Raw genomic sequence first — 22,378 nt, forward strand, 5'->3', positions numbered from 1 at the left:
GTCATCCCGCAAAGCTAAGAGCCATTTAAAATTGTAAAATTTGAGGTCGAGTTCAATGTTAAAAACCACAATATCCCCCCGGGGCCAAAACAGCCTCGGGGGCGACGCTAACTGGCGGATTTTTATTTCTCAAAACACTTTTTTGAGTCCAAGGAAGAATCTCTCCCAGTGTAGATGGGGAGAGGGTCCCTTGCTGGATACCGGGCTGGTGTGAAAGTCGGGGCGTGGTCCACAGGGGGCTTTCCACGCCTACTGCTGGCTCTTCTGGACCCGAGGGGAGCTCCGCTCTGCAGCCCCCAACCCCTGGGACCACCCAGGGCCCCACATCCTGCCCTTTTTCTCGACAGATGTTATTATTACCTCTCCGTTCAATTCTCCATATGCCAGTGAGAGTCCGGAGTCGCCCCAAGTGGGAGACTAGAAATGGGCAGAAATTACGTTACTTCCTCCTGCCACCTGTCAATCTGATCATAACCTGAATCCGTTTATCTCGTTCTTCCTGAGCGATCAGGGTCCCCCATTCTTCCCCAGACTAGAGGACACCCCCCATTCTAGAGTCACATTCGTTGACCTCACCTTTCCTTCATCCCTCTAATCTGCCATAGAAACGTCTCAATCCATCCGTAAGCCATTTTTCAAAGATTCCATAAGACCTCTAACTATTTGAGAATATTGTTTTCGAGACCAGCTTCTTGGACAGCGGCTCCCTTTTTTCTGTGGTCCCAGAAAACCCAGGCCGCCCCCAACTCCGGAGCCGGGAAGTACACTGCTTGCAAGCCGTCCCGGCAACACCCTCCCCCTCCCCCTGGCGCCCGCCTGTATTTGCAGAATGTCCCCAGGCCAGGCCCCGTGCCCCCGGCCGCACCCCCCCACCTGTGGTTTCCCCTTCTCTCGTGACAGAGACGGTGCGTGCCATGACCCACGTCATTAACCAGGGGATGGCCATGTACTGGGGCACATCGCGCTGGAGCTCCATGGAGATCATGGTACGGTGACCTCTCGGTGTGTGCATGTCCCCCAGCTGGGCTCCCGGCCCCAGCTCCGTGGATGATGACCCCGGGGCTCTAGCAGGTTCAGTGCCGTTGGTCCCTAATGCACAGATAACTGGGTACTATGGGGAGGGAGAGTAAGGTGACATATGGCAGTGATGTCCGCAGGCCTTGCAGACAGGGGTCTGGGCTTGAATCCCAGCACTGCGTGGCCCCGGACAGATGGTTCCACCTCTCTGAGCCTCAGTTTCCCCACCTGTAGATCAAGACTGCAAGAACAACCTACCCCGTCATGAGTCTGTTGTGAGGATTATCTGAGAGAACAGGTGTGAAGCTCTTAGCGGGGGTCCTGGAGCTCAGCCAGTGCTCAGCAGCAGTGACAGTGCCAGCCACCGTGCTGAGCTCTTGTGGTATTCCAGATCCCGTTAGATTTGAGGGCTTCATGTGGACTGACTCCCATTTAATCCTCACAATGCCCTATGAGGTAAGTGCTACTGTTATCCTGTTTTTCAGATGTGGACATTGAGGCACAGAGAGGTTAAGTAACACACCCAAGGTCACACAGCCCATGCCAAGATGGATGCTCAGGCCGTGCAGTTCAGAGCCTGGGCTTCCATCTCATAATCCATGATGTTTCCTCCTCACCTGCACTTTCAGGAAGGCATCCCATTCCTTGTCATTTCCCTCCACGGGAGCCATCAGTAGCTGAGGGTGACAGATGTTTCATAATATTTCTGGGGTATCCCAGAAGGGTCGGCAGGGTGGCTTCTCAGAGGCAGGCAGCTGGTTGGTGGGGGGAGGGCAGAGGCCTGGGGACTGCGTCTTCGCAGGACTAGCTCTCAGGCTGGCCCCCTCACCCCTGCCTCCAGGCCTCCTCCCAACCTCAGCCTTTCCCATGCCCCACCCACCAGAATTTCCCACGTCCTGGCATCCCTGCTAGGGGGGTTCTCCTCTAGTGAGCCCCAGATTTCTGGTTCATCCAAAAAAAAAAAAATTAAGCAGGATTTTCATTTCAAGTTACAGACAACTTTAGAAGCCCATGGTATCAATCGGCCTTTGGAGTTTGCAGCATTAATGATCATCTGGCATTTTTCTGAAGCTGCCTGGACCCAGCACAGAGCTCACTGAGGTGTCAGGCTCTCATCCCCACTTTACAGATGTGAAAGCTGAGTCTCAAGCTAAAGGGGAAAGGGCCTCTCAGGCTGGCAGACGGGCTTCCCCAGGAGCTCACACCCATCCTGTCTGCAGAGTGGAGGCCTTGACCTCCAAGTCCCAGAAATGGGCTGATGCCGGCCACTTTCCCCTCCTGACCTAGTGTTTTCTGGCCCTCCCATCATCCTGGGTCCAGGCCCTACAGTGACAATCATGATAAAACCACTAACAGGCAGGCACTGTCCTGAGGGCTGCCAACACTGTTGACTCATTTGACCCTCATGACAAATGGGGAAACTGAGGCACCGGGGGGTGAGCCCCTTACCCAAGGACACCCGGCCAGTAAGTGCCAGAACCCAAGCCTCACTGCTGAGTTGTGCTTTCCCCCAAATCCCTTCAGCCTTGGGGTCCCACAACCCACTCACTTTTCTCCACGCGTGGAGGGGGGCCTAACAGGCTCCCAGGAAAGCTGAGAGGAGAGCGGAGGGGCAGGCGGTACAGCCGTTCCTGGGGATGCCTTTGTGTCTTCTCCCTGCTGCCCCGGAGGCCCCCCAGAACCGCTGACCGGCAGGGACCCTCCATGCCCCTCTTTGCTTTTCCCAGGAGGCCTACTCCGTTGCCCGGCAGTTCAACTTGATCCCGCCCATCTGCGAGCAGGCCGAGTACCACATGTTCCAGCGCGAAAAGGTGGAGGTGCAGCTTCCCGAGCTCTTCCACAAGATAGGTGGGCTCCCCTCCCGGCCCCGCCCCACCCCACCCTCTCCCTCGCTCCGCCTCCTCCCCAGCCCTGCCCCAACCCCATCCCAGATCCCCTAGCCCCGCCCCTCGCCCCTGCCCTGCCCCGCCCCTTTCCCCTCGCCCCGCCCCTCCCCTCCTCGGGACCCTGCGTTTGACCTCGTCCGGCTTTCCTCTCCCAGGAGTGGGCGCCATGACCTGGTCCCCTCTGGCCTGCGGCATCGTGTCCGGGAAGTACGACGGTGGCATCCCGCCCTACTCGAGAGCCTCCCTGAAGGTGAAGGAGCTGCCGGGCTGGGGGAGGGGACAGGCATTTTGGAGGGGTGGGGCCTTTGGGCAGACAAGTTGGTGCTGGGCGGGGCTTCCCTGGGCCACTGTCTGAGGGAAGGTTCGGAGCATGGGAACTTGGAGCCCCAGCTGGCCTGACCCCATGTCTAGAAAGGCTACCCACCTGTGGGACATCCCCCAGGTGAAGAAGCCCCTCACTCCCCCGCCCTCCTGCCCTCCCCCCAGGTTCAGCCCTCACAACCTGCTCTGGATCTGCGTGTGCCCCCTGGGATGCCTCTTCCCCCTGTAGACACCCCGCACACTCTCTCTGGCCCATCCCTGAGACCTCTGGGCTGAGAGCTGTGGGGTTTCTTCAGTGTCACTCAGAGATGCCCCCCGGGACAAGTCCCCCCGGCCCACATACAGGCGCGCGCACACACACACACACACACACACACACACCTCGGAGTGGGGACTCAGGAGGGTCTGCAGGCTGCAGGGGTTGGGGGACAAGGAGCAGGGAGAGAAAGGCCTGCCCAGGCCGGGGCCGAGCCAGTACTGGAGACCCCAACCCCAGACTCAAGAGCAGGATGGCCTGCCCCACCCACCCCTGCCCAGCCCCCAGCAGGCCTCCCAGGGGGCTCCCTGACTTTGCTGTGGGCACACCTCCTGGGCCGCCCAGCCTCCCAGGAGATAGGAAGGTCGGCTTATCCACCTCCTTGTCCAGGCTCAGGGGCCTGGCCTCAGCTCCCCGACAGCCCACAGGCTTCAGATGCAACGGTTCCCATCCTTCCAACTGCCCAGGTCTGGACCACAGCAGGACATGGTTAGGCCGGGGCCGGGGGGTGCTGCCGTGCCCCAAATCAACATTTTGTGCCATGCACGCAGAGGTCCAGGTGACCTGCCCTCACCTGTGGGCTGTGCTGTGCCTCCACCCCACAACCAGGGCTACCAGTGGCTGAAGGACAAGATCCTGAGTGAGGAGGGCCGGCGCCAGCAGGCCAAGCTGAAGGAGCTGCAGGCCATCGCCGAGCGCCTGGGCTGCACCCTCCCCCAGCTGGCCATAGGTGAGAGGCTGGGGAGCAAGGTGGAGACCGGTGTCCCAGGGAGATGTCAGGAGTCCCTGAGTGCTCGGGCCACACCCCCTCCACCAGCCAGCTGTGGGTAACGGGCTCCTACATTCGTGGGGAGAGGATGGGGGGGTCCCTGAGCACTTGGGCCATCTCTCCACTGGCGGCAGTTGGTGCCAGGGTTCCTCCAGCACTGCTGAGCCCCTGGTTTGCCAGGCCGCTCCTGGGCACCCTCAGCCCCATGCCCAGGAGGCTGGCCTAGGCAGGGTCAGGGCAGAACCAGAGAGGGCCCTGCCGTGGGTGGGCCCCCCTCACCTCTGGTCTTGCTGCCCCCCAGCCTGGTGCCTGAGGAACGAGGGGGTCAGCTCCGTGCTCCTGGGCGCTTCCAGCGCAGACCAGCTGATGGAGAATATTGGAGCAATACAGGTGAGTGGGGGCCGCCAGCCTTGCAGGCCCTGGGCAGAGCTCAGGGTCTCAGCCAGTCATCTGTCCAGCACGTACTTATTGAGCACCTACTACATACCGGACACTGTTCAAGGCACCTGGGCTACAGCAGTGAACCACCAAAAAGCCTTGCTCTCGCAGAGCTGGCTTTCTAGCTGGAACAGACGGAAAACACTAAATGCGAGAAATAAGATTAGAATATGTGTCGGAGGGTGATAAGGACTCTGGAAAAAGAAACCTGGAGCAAGGTCGGGGGTATCCAGCAGGGGCGGGGAGGGGGGAGCCGTGGACCCAGGTTGAAGGGGGCTAGAGGGTAGGCTTGTTGACAAAGTGACTTGTGAGCAAAGGCTTGAAGGATGAGGAGTGGGCAGTGCAAATACTCAGGGGAAGAACGCTCCAGGCTGATGCGAAGGTGCAGGGTGGGCACGAGCCCAGGACAGCAATGAGGCCAGAGGGCCCAGAGCAAAGGGGCAGGGGCGGGAGATGAGCTCGGCGTGGGGGCAGACCCACGGGCCACTGCATGCCCTCTCAGGACTTCGGCAATGGTCCAGTGAGGTGGGAGCCGAGGAGGGGCAGGGTCCAACTTAGATTTTCAAAGGCTCCCTGTCGCTCTTTGGCTGCTGAGTGGAGGAAAGAGTTTGGGGAGAAGGGAAGCACGGAGATTGCTGGGAAGTGATGTCGGTGTTGGGGCAAGGGATGGCCGTGGTGCAGATGGACAGCTGGTTGGATCATCTGGATGTTCTGGAAGATGGACCAACAGGACTGGCTGACAGACTGGATGTGAGGGTGCGGGATAGCAGGTCAGACAGCCCCTGGGGTTTGTCACCTGGAAGGGGGATGTTGCTGTTGACTGAGGTCAAGACGGCCGGAAAAAGCAGTTTGGGGGTGTGGATTATCAGGTGTTCTGGTCCTGGAATCTGCATTTTATGCCGTCGCTGTCCTTCCATTTGAGGGGCAGAGCTTAGACCAGGGCAGGTTCCCTCTGCCCCAAACCTTCTGGAATACAGAAGCAGCATGGCCCCCATCTGCTTCAGGAGCCGCATGCAATGAGAGCAGGACAGTCTGGGGCCAGCGGGCGGCAGGAAGAACGTCTCCCTGTTACAGAACTCAGGTTCAGCTGCTCGTCACTCAAGAATCCAAGTACTGAGACTTCCCTGGAGGTCCAGCGGTTAGGACTCTGCCCTTCCACTGCAGGGGGCACGGGCTCTATCCCTGGCTGGGGAACTAAGATCCCCCAAGCTGCATGGCGTGGCCAAAAAAAAGAAAAATCCAATACTGAGAGACAAGTGTTGGGTAAAAGGAAAGGTAGCTTTATTGAGGAAGCTGGCGATCCTGGGAGAAGCTGGACTCACGTCCCAAAGATCCAATTTCCCGGTGTCGATCAGGGGGCAAGAGCTTTTAAAGGGGAGTTTCAGGGGTGCTTTGTGGGCAGAGGGAGGAGGCTATGTACAGAGCAGCACAGTTAGGTCCGACGGTCATCTTGAAATTGGTCATGTGGTCATCTGAGCAGGGCCACCTGATTGTTTTAAGTACAGTTAATCTTCAACTCCCAGGTCAGTTTGTTCCCATTTCCCTGAGGCCAGTTCTTGGAATTGTGCAGGATGGAGCAGCTTATTTCATGGCTACAGTCTGGTCATCATGTGGTTACTTTTTACACCTGGTGGGGGTTTCAGTAGCTGCAAAACAGCTCAAAGGACATGGCTCAGAATATGACCTATAGCCCTTGCAGAGGGACTAAAAGTCCTTGACTTTGTTTAATGGCTAAACCGTTATTATTTTGTCCCGTTTGACTGCTTTTCTTTGCTTTTGCATTTTCTCACTTCTCCGATTAAATTTATTCTTGGGCTAAAGTTCTTCTACAGATAACAGGCTGGCGTAGGACGTTGTGGGGTGGAGGGGTGGAGCTGTGCTCCAGGAAGGCCCCATAGGGCCGTGCTCCATTACACCCCACCTCACCTGCAGGCCAGGCCAGTCTTGGTGGTAGATTCTGAATAGCTCCCATCTTTGCACACAGGTCCTTCCAAAACTGTCGTCTTCCATTATCCACGAGATCGATAGCATTTTGGGCAATAAACCCTACAGCAAAAAGGACTACAGATCCTAAGAAGCCCCCGGCCGTTTGCCTGGACGGTTTCCGTTTCCCTCCTAGCCTCTCTGTTAGCTCGCTTAAGCTATTTTGAAGCCAAGTCAAGAGTGTGGTTTGCTTCAAAAACAAAACAACACACCAAGATGTCACCGGGAAAAGATCGCAGAAGTCGCTGCCACACACCACCCGCTGCTTCGCAGGACCGATGTCGGGTCCGCGTCAGGGAGTCGGCAGGGATTCGAAGGCACTCGTGCGGTCCCGCCCAAGCCTGCCGTCTCTGCTCCTCCTCCAAGAAACCACCATGTTTTCGCCCAGCCACGGGCCGTCTCAGAGACTCAAGTCCGGGCCAGGCCAAGACCAGCTGGGGCCTGGGGGCAGGCAGAGCTGGCCTCTCCTCTGCCGGGAACCCCATCCGGCATTGGGGAAGGGAAGAGGAAGCCGGGTCTGCCTCTTCCTGTGGCCCCTCGGCGGGGCCCTGGTCAGGGCAGGCCTCCCTCTGGGGTCTCCCTCATTCCCCCTCTCGCCAAGGGCTCCAGGTACTTTCCTCGGGCCTGACCTCGGATTCTTCCCCCAGCCCCTTCTCCCAACCACCCGCCCCAGTGTGTCTCCGAGGGGCCTTCCGAGCCGCCCCTTGACCCCCACACACACACCTTGCTGCCAGGGGCAGAGATCCAGGGAGATTCGCCCTTCAGTTTGGGACCCACAAAAAGTTGGGGGGCTCTGATTTCAAGCTCCTCGCCCCGCCGGCTTCCTCCCCGCAAACAGTTGATGAGCCCCAGTGCCTGGGCTCCAGTCCAGGGCTCCCTCCAGGGCCCCCCGGGCCCTCCCTCCCTGCCAGGCGCCCAGTCCTCCGCCCCTCTGTCCTCGCCCCAGAAGGCCCCGAGGTCATACGTGCTCAGCTGGACTGTGGCTGCTGAGCACACACCAGGTAGCCAGCCTCTGCTGTGCCCCGAGGGTGGTGGCCTTGGGGTCTGCAGAGAGAACGTGCTGGGACCCTTTCAACGAGGGAGAGTCCCTGGGGTTTTCTGTGCTGCGTGCCTGGGGCCTGGGGGCCAGCCAGCAGCAGCCCCCGCGGCCTAGGAAGAGACCCCGGGAGCCTCCCCGTGGAGCAGTGTCCCCTGCGAGGCCTCAGACCAGGTGGGGTGAGGTGCTGTGTCTTGGGTGCTCAGAGCTTGTAACCAGGGCGGCAGTGCCACCCCCAGGACACCTCCACACAGCCCACGAAGACGGAGGGGTGGCTGGGGTCGGTCATTCCTGTCCACACCAGCCTCCCCTCCCCCCAAGCCCGGGACAGATGTGGGACAGGGAGGGAGGGCGGGACATTCACAAGTGTCTGCCCCTTTGCAGCCGGGCCTGGGGCTGCAGGGATGGAGGCGGGGAGGTGGGCCGGCCGCCAGGACCCGCAGCCCCCATAGTCCTGAGCGGCACCCAGCCTTTGCTGGCCGTGGCAGGTGGGAGTTGGGGGCCAGGCTCTGCAGACGCCCCAGCCCACCGAATACGGGCCCTCGTGCCCCTGGGCAGACACAGCCCATCCCGCTTTGCCCTCCAGAGGCCCCTCTCTGCCATTACTCTCAGAGGGGCCGCCATCCAGTCCTGGCTGAGCCGAGGCCTGGGAAACTGGCTTTGAGAAAGCCACAAAAGTGGGGGGAGGGGGGACCCTCCTCCACTCCTGACCTTTGTGCTGGCCCTGGAGTCTAGAACCTTCTCCCTCTTTGTAGACCAGGCCCCTGGGGGTCCTCTTCACCAAGTCCCCTGCACGCTTCAGCCTGTGGGTGTGGGGGAGGGGACAAGCCTGTCCCAGCAGAATCCCCAGCCACTCCCCACCATCACACAGTGGGATCTGGCTCTGAGGACAGGACACTGCAGTGGGGCGGCTTTCATCCCAGGCCCATCCTGGCGGGGACCAAGTGCTCTGGGCCGGGCAGTCCCAGCAGCTGGCCGTGCTCAGGGGCCACGTTACCGGCCGCTCATTGGCGAGATGGCTGGGCCCCCTCCACACAGCTGTCACCCTGCCCACCCACTGCTGGAAGAGGGACCAGGGTGTGCAATCGGGGCCGAGGTCGGGACTGCCCCACCCCCCCGACCCCATGAGCCACACCTGGGAAGGCTGAGCCCACTGGCTGCATGTTTCCCAGACGGAGGGAGACAAGGGCCCCCAGGGTTGAGCTCTACCAAGGCCTAAATGCCCAGCGCAAAGAGCCAAGCAGCTTCCTGGCCCTGGGGCACCGTCCACGGCCTGGTTCTGTATCCCCCCTGCAAGTGGGTGTGGAGGGATGCCACCCTGCTTCCTGAGGGAGGGTCCCCCGACTTGGGGAGTGCTGGAGTGGGGAAACAGTGGAGTGGGGCCCAGGGGTGGTCAGAGCCTAGAAACAAAAGAGCCGGGCCGAGGCAGGCCCTGGAGGGGCAGCCTGGGCCCCGCCCGGCATGGGTTTCAGACCAGCCAGCTGCACCCCACCTGCTTGAGGGGAAGCCCGCCAAGCACCCCAGCTGCCAGCCAGCCTCTCACCCTCCCCTTGAAGCAGAGTTTGCCCCCAGGGGTCCACCTGGCAGTGCCCCACACGGGATGAAGGCCCAGTCTGGGTCAGGGCAGGACCAGTCTTCCTTGCTAATGACACACAGAGCCCCCAGCATTTTTCACCCTGAATCTACGGCAAATTCAAGGTCCCGAGGACGAGAGGGGGGCTTGTTCTGTCTTCTGTTCTCTCCAGTCATGTAAATAATGTGCTATTTTTCTCTCCCCGCCTTTATTTTAATGACTGTGGCTCCTCAGCTCACTGCATCCCCTACACAGGCAGAGATGCCGTATGCACTTCCAAATGACACTCAGTGGAGACGCAGCGCCGTATTTATGGACAAAATAAAACCCACGCCCGTCAGGGTCTGCTCCCCTCCTTTGCGGGGTCCTCGGGGGTCAGGGCTGGGCCAAGGGCAGTGGGAGGGGGAGGAGGCTGCCCCCTGCAGAGGCCAGCCAACCGGAGCCGAGCAGAGGTTGGGAGAAAGGGGCCCTGGGGGAGAGGCAAAGATTGGGCACCGAGGGCTTCCCTGGTGGCGCAGTGGTTGAGAGTCGGCCTGCCGATGCAGGGGACACGGGTTCGTGCCCCGGTCCGGGAAGATCCCACATGCCGCGGAGCGGCTGGGCCCGTGAGCCATGGCCACTGAGCCTGTGTGTCCAGAGCCTGTGCTCCGCGACGGGAGAGGCCACAGCATTGAGAGGCCCGCGTACCGCAAAAAAAAGACAACAAATATTGGGCACCAAGACCCCTTCTCTCCCACGTGATTCAGGGATGGAAGTTGGTGAGAGGCTGCTGGACCCGCCTGGGGACAGAGAGGTCAGGGTCCAGGGAGGCCTGTGGGCTGTCTCTGGGGGCTCAGTGCTCCTCTGAGCAGTGCTGTTTCAGGGGGCAGGTGGGAGGGCCGGGCACCACCCCTGAACACCCCTTTTTGGGGCGCCCCCTTCCCAGCGAGCCTTTCAGCCTCATGGGGCTGTGTTTCCTCAGGTGGGAGGTTGCTTTAGGTGACATCCCCCTCACATCCTTCCCCGGCCACCCCCATCCTAGATCAGTGAGAAGCTAGGAAAACACTCTTTGATCCAATCCTTTCCCAAAGGATTTATTAAAACACAGAAAACCAAGACATACACAGAGTACAAAGTAAAGGGAACCGGGTCTCGGTTACAGTCTTTGTCGAGCCTCCTACACATCCTCCCGAGGACCGGACAGGTGACTACACACAGGGGCTCAGCCTCCAGCTCCGGCTGCCTGGCTGGGACCGTCCCCACTTGCCCCAGCGCCCCAGCCCCTCCGCCAGCTGGGGGCTCTACCAGGCAAGGGGCTGGCCCCTCTCAGCTGGGCCAGATGCCGGCCTGGGTGCAGGCGTCTGCTCCCTTATCCTCCCACTCACCGATGCACGGGCAGGGGGGTGGACCCCTCCCCTCAACCCCAGGCACAGAGGAGCCATGGGAGGCTCAGGCTCCCAGCTCAATATCAGGGGTTCAGGACACACACACACACCCAACGGGCCCTTTCTGGGTTATCGCACCTAAAAAAATACTTTGTTTAAAAAAAATCTGAAAACTAAGAAAAAAATCCCAAAACACAAGCCAATGACTTTGGGCTGATGCACCACGACTGTAAACTTCCAGAAATATAAAATGGGGCGGGAGCCAGCTTCCTCGACAGAGATAGTGGTCGGCACAGGACAGCTGCAGGTACGGAGGGGGGACCCTGGACCGTGGCTGGGCCAAGACCTCAGCCCCCGCCTCCCAGTCAAGCTCCTTCCTGCCACCCCACTCTGGGCACACTCCAGAAGTCCCCGAGCCTACCCTCTACACGATCCCCTCAGGCCCTCAGCATCCCTGGGACCCAACACCTGGCAGCAAGGGCTACAGGTGTCCCTGGGGCAAGACTCAGCCAGCCCCTGACCTGGGCCAGGGAGTCCCCAGAGGACCCTGGGAAGGGACGCCCAACCAGCAGGAGGGCAGGTGGCTGCACGAGTCGTGGTACCAGCAGAACAGGACCATGGTCATCACTTGCAGAAAACAAAGGAGCTTCTGAAGGCGGCTTGCAGGGAGGGCCCCCTTGCACAGGACGTCTCAGGATGTGCTTCTGTGGTGGGCGTGTGCAAGGGGACCCCCGGACACAGTCAGTCCAGCCCAAACTCCCCTGGTCACCCAGGAGCCCGGCCGGCCACGCCTTCCAAGACTGTGGCCCCAAGATGGTTCAACAGAAAGCCTACTCAGCACTGGTCTAAATAATAAGGGGGCTGGAAACAAAAATGCAGGCTGGCACTTTTGGCTTCCGCTTGCACATGACCACTCTCCTTCTGCCCGCGGCAAAAACCAAACCCAGCCTGAAGATGCCGAAGACCGTGGGTGGCCGACGCCCCCTCCCCACCACTACAACTTCCGGCAGGAGATAACTTGATAAACCAAGAAGAAAACATTCTTAAGATCCTTTTTCCTCTCCAAAACCAGTCAGCCAGAAACCCACTCCCCAGCTGTCCACAGCACCCCCTCCCAGGCCTCCCAGGTGCTGGTCTTGGAGAGCTGAGCCCTTCCTGGACCAGGCAGTGCCGGGGGCCAGGCCATCCGTGGGTGCCTGGCTGTGGTTGGTAAAGGAAAAGGGCGGAGGCCTGGGAAGGAGCAGAAACGGAAGGGCAGAGGGAAGCTTGCTGGGGATCAAGGGCTGGCAGGGGAAGGACCACCTGCCCTTGGAGTGATGCAGTGGGGACAACACAGACCCCCGTCCTCTACCATGTGCCCCCTGACCTGACGTTCAGGACCCATCCACTGTGTTCCCCACCAGGCCAGCCAGTCTGGCAGGATGGCTGCCTGCTTGAGAGGGCAGAGTCACAGGGCCCCGTGGCGGGGGCTCCTGGTGGTCACGCTGCCCGTGGCCTGAGCCGGAACCTCTGCAGGGGGGCACGGGTCAGAGGACCACGCGTGTACACATGGCACTGGATAAACCATAGGGGACAGGAATGACCCCACCCTTCCGGGAGGCCTGGAAGGCCTTCACATGTGTCCTGGACACCTGTGCCCCCCCCACTCCTCCCACCAGCAATGCCAGGGTTGGCCAGCCTGGAGATGGCAGGGGCCTTAGGGGTCCAGCCCTCTAGGGGTTCAGGGAGAACCATTTACAGTTGAGGACATCTGGGCTCTGGGAGGGCTGGCCAGTGGCCCTGTGTCCCCAAGACACCCCCAAATCCTGGCCCCAGTCCTGGCCAGGGAGCAGAACAGAACCTCCCTGGTGCCTCCACCCCCAGGCCCAGCTTGTCTCTCTCTCAAACAGGGTTCTGCGCCCAGGGCTCCACGCCAGGAAGGCCCCTCCCTGCTCAAGGCTCGGAATTCCCTTCCAGGCTGGGCCAGAGGGAACGTCAGACACAGACAGGCCCAGGCCCTGGCCGGTTCCTCCCTTCCTCCAAACTGGGGCCATCACAGCGTACCACCACAGTGGGGCGTTACTGGCAGGAAACAAGGCAGGAAGCTGGGGGTGCTCCAGCTGGGAAGACTGCAGAGGTCACTGGGGCCAGTCCCCTGCCTCCAAGCTTTCCCCAAGCCTTCCGAGAACACAGCGAGGGCAGTCGTGGCCCACCCCAGATGGCAAGTGCCCAGATCAAGGCCTCTCCAGGGACAAGAGTAGAGGGGGGGATAAGTCCAGGCTCCAGCGTGTGGCCTGGTTTCTCCACATCTGCGGCCAGGAGATCGCATGGGGAGTGTACCTGGAGGTGGGGTTGACGGGCCTCCCAGGACACAGGGCAGGACCAGGGGCTCCTGGGCCCCCCTCAGCACTGCTGTGACCCTCCCTGCTGGAACGCTAGCCACACCCCGGCAGAGGGAGGGCACGCCCCTTCCCATGGAGGCCTGAGACAAAGGCTCCGGCAGCCCCCAGGCCAACACCTGCAGGCTCTGCCCTCCCCTTCCCTCCGGGGAACAAGTGACCTGCCACACAGGGCAGGGGCCACAGACCCTGCGCTGGTGACGACAGAGTCCAGGGCCTGTGAGACAGGCTGGGCCAGGGACAGACACCTGTCCCACGGAGACAGCACATACTTGGTGGTCTCCAGCCTTACAGGAAGCGGCCTGGCCTGACCTGGGCGTCAGCCAGGTCTCTACCCTCAGGCCGGCCAGTTCCCCAGTCCTGACCCACCTAGCACCGGGGGGCCTCATGGGCAAGGGGCTGGAGCATGGTGCAGACGGGATGGGGGGATGGGGGCAGACACCTCACCCTCCTCAGCCAGGCCAAGTCTGTGGGCGGCCTCTGGGCTCCCAGGAGCTTCCCTTCAGGTCTGGAACCCGTCGGCAGAGAGAGACATACGTGCTGCAAGTCAGACTTCTCCACGCGTCACTCAACTTTTATCAAGACAAACTTGTTCAAGTCTTCAACAGGAAAGTGCAAAAGATGTACAAAGAAATGAAATCTCTTCTAGGAAGTCGTCCTGGCAGAGGTGGCCGAGGGGTGCGTCCCGGGTGGTGTGGGAGCACTTGGGTGGCACTTCTGGGCTCAGGCGGCCTTGTCCCCACGAGGTGGCATTTCTCCATTTCCCTTTCTGTCCTCGGGTGGCGTGGCTCTAGAAAGGTGGCAGCTTTTCTCTCCTGCGGGGGTCGGGCAGGGCGCCCGGCAGGCGCGGCTGCAAGAGGCAGATCACAGGTCACATAGCTGGGTGCTCGGGTCCCCACGGGGGTGGCACCCAACACCCTAGATCACCCACTACGACCTGTTGTGGCCAACTGACAGCAGGGGGTCCCACAGCCCAGACCTCCCAGCCTCGGGCCACAGCCACACCGGGGAGTGGAGGCGGCGGGGCCCCCAAGGAGCAGCCTGTCCGGAACAGCCCCGCCCCCGAGCCTCCGCACCAAAGCCGAGGTTCTGATGGGACACACAGCTTAGCGGGCACTGTCAGCGGGGCGGAGGAGGCCACAGCAGACTGGTGGTTTCTCAGGACTAAAACCCTCTCCCAGCTGGTAACACTGAGCCGCACACACGCTGAGCCACCCTTCCGGTCCTGGGCAGGGGTTGGGGGGAGGTGACGTCCCAGGGCGTCCACCACCCGGCAGGAAAGCGCAGGCACAACAGTGGAGTCAGGGTTCCAGGCTGGGGGCAACGGTCCCTGACTCACTGCCGGGCTCATGCACGCACACCAACACACCGGCGCACAGACACACGTGTGTACACAGGGGAGCACGCCCACGTGCACCCACCCTGCCGTGTGCTGCCCCCCAGGCTCCTGGGGGAAGCGTCTGGAAGCCTAGGAAGACACACAGGCCCCAAGACAGTCCCCGAGCCTGGAGGGGCGAGGCCCCCGGGCCCCAGGGCTGTGAAGAAGCACAGGGACCAGGGCCTGTACTGGCCTGGCCTGACTCGCCAAGCCAAGGAGGGACAAGGGACGGCGCAGCGCCCATGAGCAGCCTCACCTCCACTGGAAATGAGCCCGGCAGCAGAGGGAAATCTCGGGGACGGCTAGATATCTGCGGCAAAGAGAGGAAAGCTCGGCTTGCCTGGGGAGGCGGGGGGCCGGCTGGGGCCCCGCGGGCGCCCCTGCCCATGCCGCCCGGAAGCAGACGGGCACCTACCGGTCACATAGGGCCCCAGGGGCATCTGGTTGTAGTTGACAATCCCTCCCGGTCCAGGGCCCCGGAAGTTGGGCCCAAAGTTGTTGCTGTACATCTGGGAAGAGCCGAAAGCGCCCTGGAGGCAAGGACTCAGGTTTAAAGGTCCAAGTCCCGCGCCGGCCCGAGCCCCCACCCAGGGCGCCCAGGACGTGCGTGGGGGGCTGGGGCCGGGGCGCAGGCCGGCCCTGACCTGCTGAATGGTGGGGTCCCCGGCTCGGTTGGTCAGGCGGCTCAGGATGCTGCGCTCTGACATCTGGAGACGGGCGGCCACCGGGGGGATGCGGGACAGCATGGAGGGCAGGCGCGTCACATCCGCCTTCATGTCGCTCAGCAGCTCCTCCAGCTGGTTCAGGACTGGGGAGGGAAGGGAAGGCGCGGGGCGCGGCACCCAGGCGGGCACTTAGCTACCAGGCTGTGTCGCTGTTAGTGCACCCGCGCAGCGGACACCAGGGGGCGCCCTTCACCCGGCCCTCCCAGCCAGTCAAGCAGAGCCCCGCCGGCTGCTGGACAAGAGCCCGGTTTTCCCAACAGCTTCTCCCAGCCCGAGGGCTGCAGAGGTGACAGCCAGGAACCCCGACCCAACGCTGGGCTTCCCTCTGGGCCCTCAGCCAGCTTCCTGGCTCCCGGGGAGGCCTGCAGCGCTGGCCACCGTGGGGGACAGGGTCCGCTCCCAAGACAGAGCAGCCTCAGGAAACTTCTCCCAGGCAGCGGGGGCCTCAGAGTCCAGAGACCCTCACGTGAGCTTGGCTCACCCCCTCCCTCTAACCAGCCTGGGAACTTCCTCAGGATTTGGAGCACGAGGGTCAAAGACGTGAATCCCGGGACACCTTGGGCAACTACTTCACCTCCCCGAGCACCGACTTTAAAATGGGATGAGAAACCTCACCACTTAAAGATATTACAAGAAGTAAAGAGAGAACGTATTTAAAGCGTATTGTCATAAGTTGGGAGACTGGGACTGACACACACACGACTACATAAAACACAGAAAACTAACAAGGACCTACTGTACAGCACAGGGAACTCTACTCTATACTCTGTAATGACCTGTGTGGAAAAAGGGTCTAAAAGAGAGTGGACATATGTATATGGACAACTGATTTACTTTGCTGTACACCTGAAACTAACACAACACTGTAAACCAACTACACTCCAATAAAAAAAAAATGTTTTTAATTTTAAAAAGGTCCTCTCCTCTAGAGGTCCTCTCCTCTCACTAAAAAAATATTAAATAAAAAAAAAACATATTGTCAAGGCTCGATAAACGAGCTTGTACAACTTAAGAGTCTTCTATGTCACCTACCCCCCATCCAGGGCCTGCACGGCGCTGAGCTTCCGCAAAAGGCTAGAAAAGCAAAGGCCTCGCTTTCCCCACAGGTAAGAGCAGAGGCTGGATGACAGCCTGTCCCCTCTGATGTCCTGTCCCCAGCCCCATGCCCCCACCTGGGGGGCAGGAGCCGCTGGGCAGGAGCAAGGCAGGTGGGCCCCCCCCCAGGGAGCAGGCTCCCTCACCCTTGTGCAGGACGGCATTGGCAGGCTTGTTCCCGGCGAGGGACTCCTTGGACAGGTGCTGGTGACTCTCGGCAAGGCACTCCACCTCGGCCAGGCGGGCATTGAGGGCCATGGCGGGGTGGTTGGGGTCCTGGGTCATGTTGAGGTACGCGGCCCTCCGGAGTTGCTCCTCGATGACCAGCGCCTGCTCCAGCAGCTGAGGGGGCGGGGGGAGGGGAGGGACTGAGCGCTGGCCTGGCCCCCCTGCACCAGCACCCACCGCCGCAGGCCAAGGCTCTGGCGGAAAGCAGGGAAGGACACACACCCTCACCCGGCGGTCCACCCTCTGGGCCACCCCTTAGAGCCCGTGCCAAGCTGAGTTCTCTGCACCCACCACCCAGGGCAGGGACACTCGCCCAGTGAGGCCTGGCCCAGAGCAAGGACCCAGCACCTGTTCGTTGACGGACTAAATGACTCCCTTTCCTGGACAGTCTGGCCCACATCCAGATATACCGGGGGGAGGTGGGGGGGCTGCTGCTTGCTCATTTCTTTGCCCCAGACCTTCATGTAACCTGCCCTCTCGCAGCACCCCGCCCCCAGCCTCTGGCCCTGCCAAGGACTGACCTTGAACCTGCGGGCCAGGAACTTGTTCTTCATCTCCAGGTAGTTGCCCTTATGGATCTCGGACTTGAAGGGCTCGTTGAGGATCATGTATCTCGGGTCGTTCTGGATGTCCTGCCAACGGGCATAGCCGTGCCTGGGTGGGGCACCGTTAAGGGCAAACCTGGCCATGGGGTGGGGGGGCGGGAGACCAGCCTGGGGTTTGGCGCCCTGGCTTTGTGCTCTCCAAACAGTCATTAAACTTGGCTGCAAGATGAACACGTGGACGAGGGTGACTTGACAATCAGTGGACACCGACAGGGGCCCCAAGGAGGCCAGACATGGCACCGAGACTTCATCAGATAAACTCCTTCATCCCCAAAACCCAGAGGATGGAAACATCCGAGTCCTAACCCCCAGCACCTGTGGCTGTAACCCTATTTGGAAATAGGTTATTTCCAGGTGTAATCAGATTAAGAAGGGGTCATCCGGGCTTCCCTGGTGGCGCAGTGGTTGAGAGTCTGCCTGCCGATGCAGGGGACACAGGTTCGTGCCCCGGTCTGGAAGGATCCCACATGCCGCAGAGCGGCTGGGCCCGCGAGCCATGGCTGCTGAGCCTGTGTGTCCGGAGCCTGTGCTCCGCAACGGGAGAGGCCACACAACAGTGAGAGGCCCGCGTACCGCAAAAAAAAAAAAAAAAAAAAAAAAAAAAAGAAGGGGTCATCCTGGGAGAGAGTGGGTGCTAATCCAGTGACTGATGTCCTTGTAAGAGGAGAAAATTTGGACAGAGAGAGACACCCAGGTAAGAAGGCCATGTGGGTGACAACAGAGGCAGAGACTGGAATGGTGCAGCTGTAAGCCAAGGGACGCCAAGGACTGACAGCCGCCACCAGGAGCTGGGGACAGGCAAGGAAGGGGCCTCCGCTGGAGCCTTCAGAGGGAACAAAGAAACACAACACAGTTTTCTTGCCCAAAGTCCCACAGTCAGTGAGGGGTAGAGTCAGGATTCAAACCCAGGCAGGCTGGCTGCAAGCATCTTAACCTCCACGACTGGGTCCACAGGCCAAATCCGGCCCACAACCTGTTTTTGTAAATAAAGTTTTATTGGAACACGGCCACACTTGTTGGTTAACGTATTGTGGCTACTTCTGCTACCATGGCAGACTGGAGGAGTCCTCTGCAAAGCCTGAAATATCCACTCCCCGGCCCCTCCCAGGAAAGGTCTGCCGACCCCTGATCTACAACTTTTCCACCTCTCGTTACCACTCCAGGCCGTCATGAAGGCCGGCTTTGCTGGGTGGCTCCCCCCAGGTAGCTGTGTGGTCCTCTCCTTGTCTCTGGGAGGTCTGTACTCAATGTCGCCTTCTCTGACCTTCCCACATTACAGGCAAACCCCACCCACAAAGCTCCCTTTGCCCATCCTCCCTTTATCATGTTCCTTGAACCCCACACCTTGCTAACTTATGCCGTTCGCCATCTCCCCCCAGTAGGATGTGAGCTCCGGGTAGACAGAGATTTGGGGCTGTTGTGTTCATGGCTGCATCCTCCGTGCCTGGCACAAGACAGGTGATCAGTAAACATGGAATTGAAGAATGAATGAATGAATGAAAGCCTTCCTAAATGGTGAAGCACCCTTCAGGTGTCATCAGGGGGAGGAGGTGAGGTCTGTATCAGGTAGGAATTAGGAGCATTGGTTGTGGAGTCAGATGGAAGGGCTGTGTGTCCCTGAGCAAGTCACTTGGCCTCTCTGAGCACCCGTTTCCTCCTCTGTGTAACGGGAATCGTAGTAGTGACCCTTTGGGAAGGCTGCTGTGAGGATGGAATATTGAGTATAAAGGGACAAGCTGGGCTTCCCGGGTGGCGCAGTGGTTGAGAGTCTGCCTGCCGATGCAGGGGACACAGGTTCGTGCCCCGGTCCAGGAGGATCCCACATGCCGCAGAGTGGCTGGGCCCGTGAGCCATGGCCGCTGAGCCTGCGCGTCCGGAGCCTGTGCTCCGCAACGGGAGAGGCCACGGCACTGAGAGGCCCGCGTACCGCAAAAAAAAAAAAAAAAAAGGGACAAGCTACCGTTACAATCACGGTCACTGTCATCGTCACCAGGAAAGGGTCCCTGGCACCTGGTTAGGAGCACCAGCCCCTGACTCCTCACCCCACAAGCCCCACACCCCTCCCTGAGGTCCACAGGTGAACAGACCACAGTCCTGCCCAGCCCGGCTTGGCCAAGGATACGTCACGATGCCTGCCAGCAGCCAGTAGTCGTGGCGCCGGTGCCAGATGTCGTAGATTTTCCCCGAGGACACAGCAGCACGTTCCTCGTTTTGCCACAGTGTGTGCAGCTCTGGGAAGCCAGCCAAGGGAAGCAGAATGAGGTGCCCCCCAGCCCCCACAGAGGTGGGCCTAGGAAAGCCTCTCCCTCACTACCTGCCATCTCCCCACCCCGAGAGGTTCAGTGTTCCAGTGTTACTAGGAAAGGTTATGCTGCAGATTTTTGTCAACCATTCACACGTTAGTATAGTATAACCATCTGCCCAGACTCCTGGGACCCACCATCAGGAAGCCTGCGACACAAACAGGCACAGCTCTCTGCCCACGGCCCCACCCCAGTACCTGTGAAGCCCCCGTCTGCAATGTTGAACATGAACTTGAACTTCCCGATCTTGTCCTCCCTCTTCCCCTCCTCATCTTCCTCTTTGTCACCATTTTGCTGTGTTTCAATGGGCTCCTTCTCCTCGGCTTTGGTGTCATCTGTGGGAGGACAGACCCACCTTCATCTATCCGTCCCAAAGGCACTGCCCAGGGGCCTCTTTCCCCCAAGCACTGGGGACCCAAAGGCAAGCGGGAATCACATCTCCCCACCCGCAAGGGGCTCACTGCCCAAAGGGATTTGAAACAGACAAGCCAGCAGCCCCCTCTCTCCATCCTGAGCAGGGAGGGCTGCTCCAAGCCTGAGTGTCCCTCCACCAAGGCAGGACCACCTGGGGACAGGGGGGATGCGGGGGACTGTGAAAATGCAGCTTATGTTGAAGGAGGGCAGTGCCGCCTTGGGACTGTGATCTGGGGACGACTGTTCCAGAACATTCCAGCACTTAGAAGGACACAGGCTGCCAGCTGAACCCCAAATGCGCTAGGCCAAACTCTATGACCAGCTCTCCTTCCTCCTGGTGGTGGCCGGGGCCACAGGAGGGGTCAGGAGAAAGGAGGTGGAGGGTCTGTCCCCTGAGGGGCTGGCGAGTCCAGGCTCCCACCCAGCAGCTCTAATCAGGGCCTGGGGCCAAGGGGACAGTACCCAGGAGGCTGCAAGAGACCCAAGAGGCTCCAGATGGTTCCCTCAAGAGACCAAGGGACACAGGACAGAGCACATGCAAGAGCCCCAAACCTGGCCTGAAATCACTGCCATCGCCTCTGCTGTGAATCAAGCTCAGCTCCAGCTTGTCCAGAATCTCCTTCTTCTCAGCAAGCACTTCTTCTGCAAGACAAAGTGTGTTCACAGAGTGGGGAGGGATCCGGAAGGGCAGAGGAGACTCCAGGCTGGTGGCTTCCCAACAGTGCTTTAGCCATGCACGGAATCCTCTCCATCATCTTACTCAGAAGTCCAACAGGTGCCATCAGGGAGGGTTCTCTGGGGAGGCAGGGTGGGGGCGGGACCTCACCCCACCCACCCATCCCAGCAGCACCCTCCCCCCAAACTTCTCAAGGCACCGTCTCCGAACCCTCCCTACCACAATGATAACCAGAGGACTCAAAGTTCTGGCAACATGTCAGGCCTTCGTTAACACAAAACCCCTCTTACAGACACCCAGAAATGTCAGGCAATATCTATCACATTAAAAAAACACACGGGGGCTTCCCTGGTGGCACAGTGGTTGAGTCCGCCTGCTGATGCAGGGGACACGGGTTCGTGCCCCGGTTCGGGAGGATCCCACATGCCGCAGAGCAGCTGGGCCTGTGAGCCATGGCCGCTGAGCCTGCGCGTCTGGAGCCTGTGCTCCGCGACGGGAGAGGCCGCAACAGTGAGAGGCCCGCATACAGAAGAAAAAAAAAAAAAAAAAAACACGGGTGCACACACAAGAAGAAAAGGAAATTGCCAGGTGCCATAAATGCATGGAAACTCAAAGCTCGAGAAGCATATGCTGAGGGCCTGGGAAGAGGGTGACTGGACACCAGGAAGAGGCCTGGGGGGGCTCCAGCTGTGTCTCAACACCAGACAGGAAGGATGAGGCCACAAGCCCCAGAGATGCAGAGAACTGGAATTAAACCAATGAACCAACACCCTCCAACTGCTGTGCTCTCTGCAAAAGAGGGAAAGTTCCATCCGCCAGCTCATGGCCAAGCTGAGGAAGCCTGGCTCCCACATGGAATCTAGGGGGCAGGAAGCCCCCAGTGAGGGTCCAAACCCAACACAAAGGCATGCAGGCTGTGGAATCTGAATTGTGCCATAAAGACTGGTCCCAGACCAGCCAAGTCACTAGTGAGACCACTAGGCCCTGGGCTTCATGGAAATAGAAAGGGAGACATTTCCTACTACCCAGGAATGACATGGGTTCTCATGGATAAAACAATCTCTGACGAAGATGCACCCAAATGAAACTCAGAAAACAATACCCACAGCCAGACAGAGAGAAAAAAAAGGAAGAGAATCCGTAAGAAAAGACAAATCAAAAAAAAAAAATAAAAAGGAAGTAGAAAAAGCCAGATAAAACTTCTAGAAATGAAATACATAATCACTAACATTTTAGACATCTCCTTGCAGATTCCTGGCCCTGGAGAGCAAGCCTTGTACATAGTCGTCAGGACTGTGAATGTGATGGATTCTACTCCCCTGAGAAGGTCACGCGATGAGGCACAGGTGATCTTAAAAGAGGGAGATTATCCAGGTGGGCCTGACCTCATCACACCAGCCCTTTAAAAGCAGAGTTTTCTCTGAATGGTCACAGAAAAGGATGTCAGAGATCTGAAGCCTGAAGGGGACTGGTGCACCATTGCTGGCTTGAAGATGGAGTGAGCCCCGTGGCAAGCAACGTGGGCAGCTTCTAGGTGCTAAGAATGTCCCCTGAGCTGAGAGCCAGCAAAGGAGGCCTCAGTCCTCCAACCCCAAGGAGCTGAAGTCGGCCAACAGCAAGAATGAGCTTGGAAGCAGATTTTCCCCCAAGCCTTCAGATGAGAACTCGGCTCAGCCAATGCCTTGACTTCAGTCTTGCAAGTCCCTTGGCAGGGAACCCGCCACACCACCCCAGACTTCTGACCCATGCAACTGTGAGCCAATACACGGGTATTGCTTCATGCTGCTAAATTTGTAATCATTTGTTTTGCAACCATAGAAAATAATACAAATGAATAGCTGTATAACAGAAAGTAGGAACTGAAGCTAGATCTGAGGATGACTCAAAAAGCCTTGCAGAGAAACAGGAAACAAAAAAGTAAAAGATGTGAAAG

General features: G+C 59.5%; 2 protein-coding genes across 5 annotated transcripts in view; one reads left to right on the forward strand and one right to left on the reverse strand.

The window, feature by feature from the left end:
* Window positions 1-9,619, forward strand: part of KCNAB2 (potassium voltage-gated channel subfamily A regulatory beta subunit 2) — a 97,980-nt gene extending 88,361 nt beyond the window's left edge. For all 3 annotated transcript variants that reach the window (XM_060088870.1, XM_060088871.1, XM_060088872.1), the window contains 6 exons: window positions 901-986; window positions 2,745-2,865; window positions 3,059-3,153; window positions 4,090-4,210; window positions 4,551-4,639; window positions 6,672-9,619. In XM_060088870.1, coding sequence (XP_059944853.1) covers window positions 901-986; window positions 2,745-2,865; window positions 3,059-3,153; window positions 4,090-4,210; window positions 4,551-4,639; window positions 6,672-6,761 — 602 coding nt within the window. In that variant the 3' untranslated portion in view covers window positions 6,762-9,619. The remainder of the gene's footprint in view (window positions 1-900; window positions 987-2,744; window positions 2,866-3,058; window positions 3,154-4,089; window positions 4,211-4,550; window positions 4,640-6,671) is intronic.
* A 772-nt stretch (window positions 9,620-10,391) lies between these two features.
* CHD5 (chromodomain helicase DNA binding protein 5) overlaps window positions 10,392-22,378 on the reverse strand; it is a 66,115-nt gene continuing 54,128 nt past the window's right edge. Inside the window, exons 34-42 of one of the 2 annotated variants that reach the window (XM_060088873.1) lie at window positions 20,322-20,411; window positions 19,553-19,690; window positions 19,175-19,283; window positions 16,969-17,101; window positions 16,366-16,561; window positions 15,044-15,207; window positions 14,815-14,929; window positions 14,656-14,709; window positions 13,831-13,871 (exon numbers count right to left, since the gene is read on the reverse strand). In XM_060088873.1, the coding sequence (XP_059944856.1) occupies window positions 14,702-14,709; window positions 14,815-14,929; window positions 15,044-15,207; window positions 16,366-16,561; window positions 16,969-17,101; window positions 19,175-19,283; window positions 19,553-19,690; window positions 20,322-20,411 (953 nt within the window). In that variant the 3' untranslated portion in view covers window positions 13,831-13,871; window positions 14,656-14,701. Of the gene's footprint in view, window positions 13,872-14,655; window positions 14,710-14,814; window positions 14,930-15,043; window positions 15,208-16,365; window positions 16,562-16,968; window positions 17,102-19,174; window positions 19,284-19,552; window positions 19,691-20,321; window positions 20,412-22,378 lie in introns of both variants that reach the window. The other variant, XM_060088874.1, reaches the window with a different exon arrangement.

The sequence above is a fragment of the Mesoplodon densirostris genome, chromosome 2, assembly GCF_025265405.1.
Source record: "Mesoplodon densirostris isolate mMesDen1 chromosome 2, mMesDen1 primary haplotype, whole genome shotgun sequence".
NCBI lineage: Eukaryota > Metazoa > Chordata > Mammalia > Artiodactyla > Ziphiidae > Mesoplodon > Mesoplodon densirostris.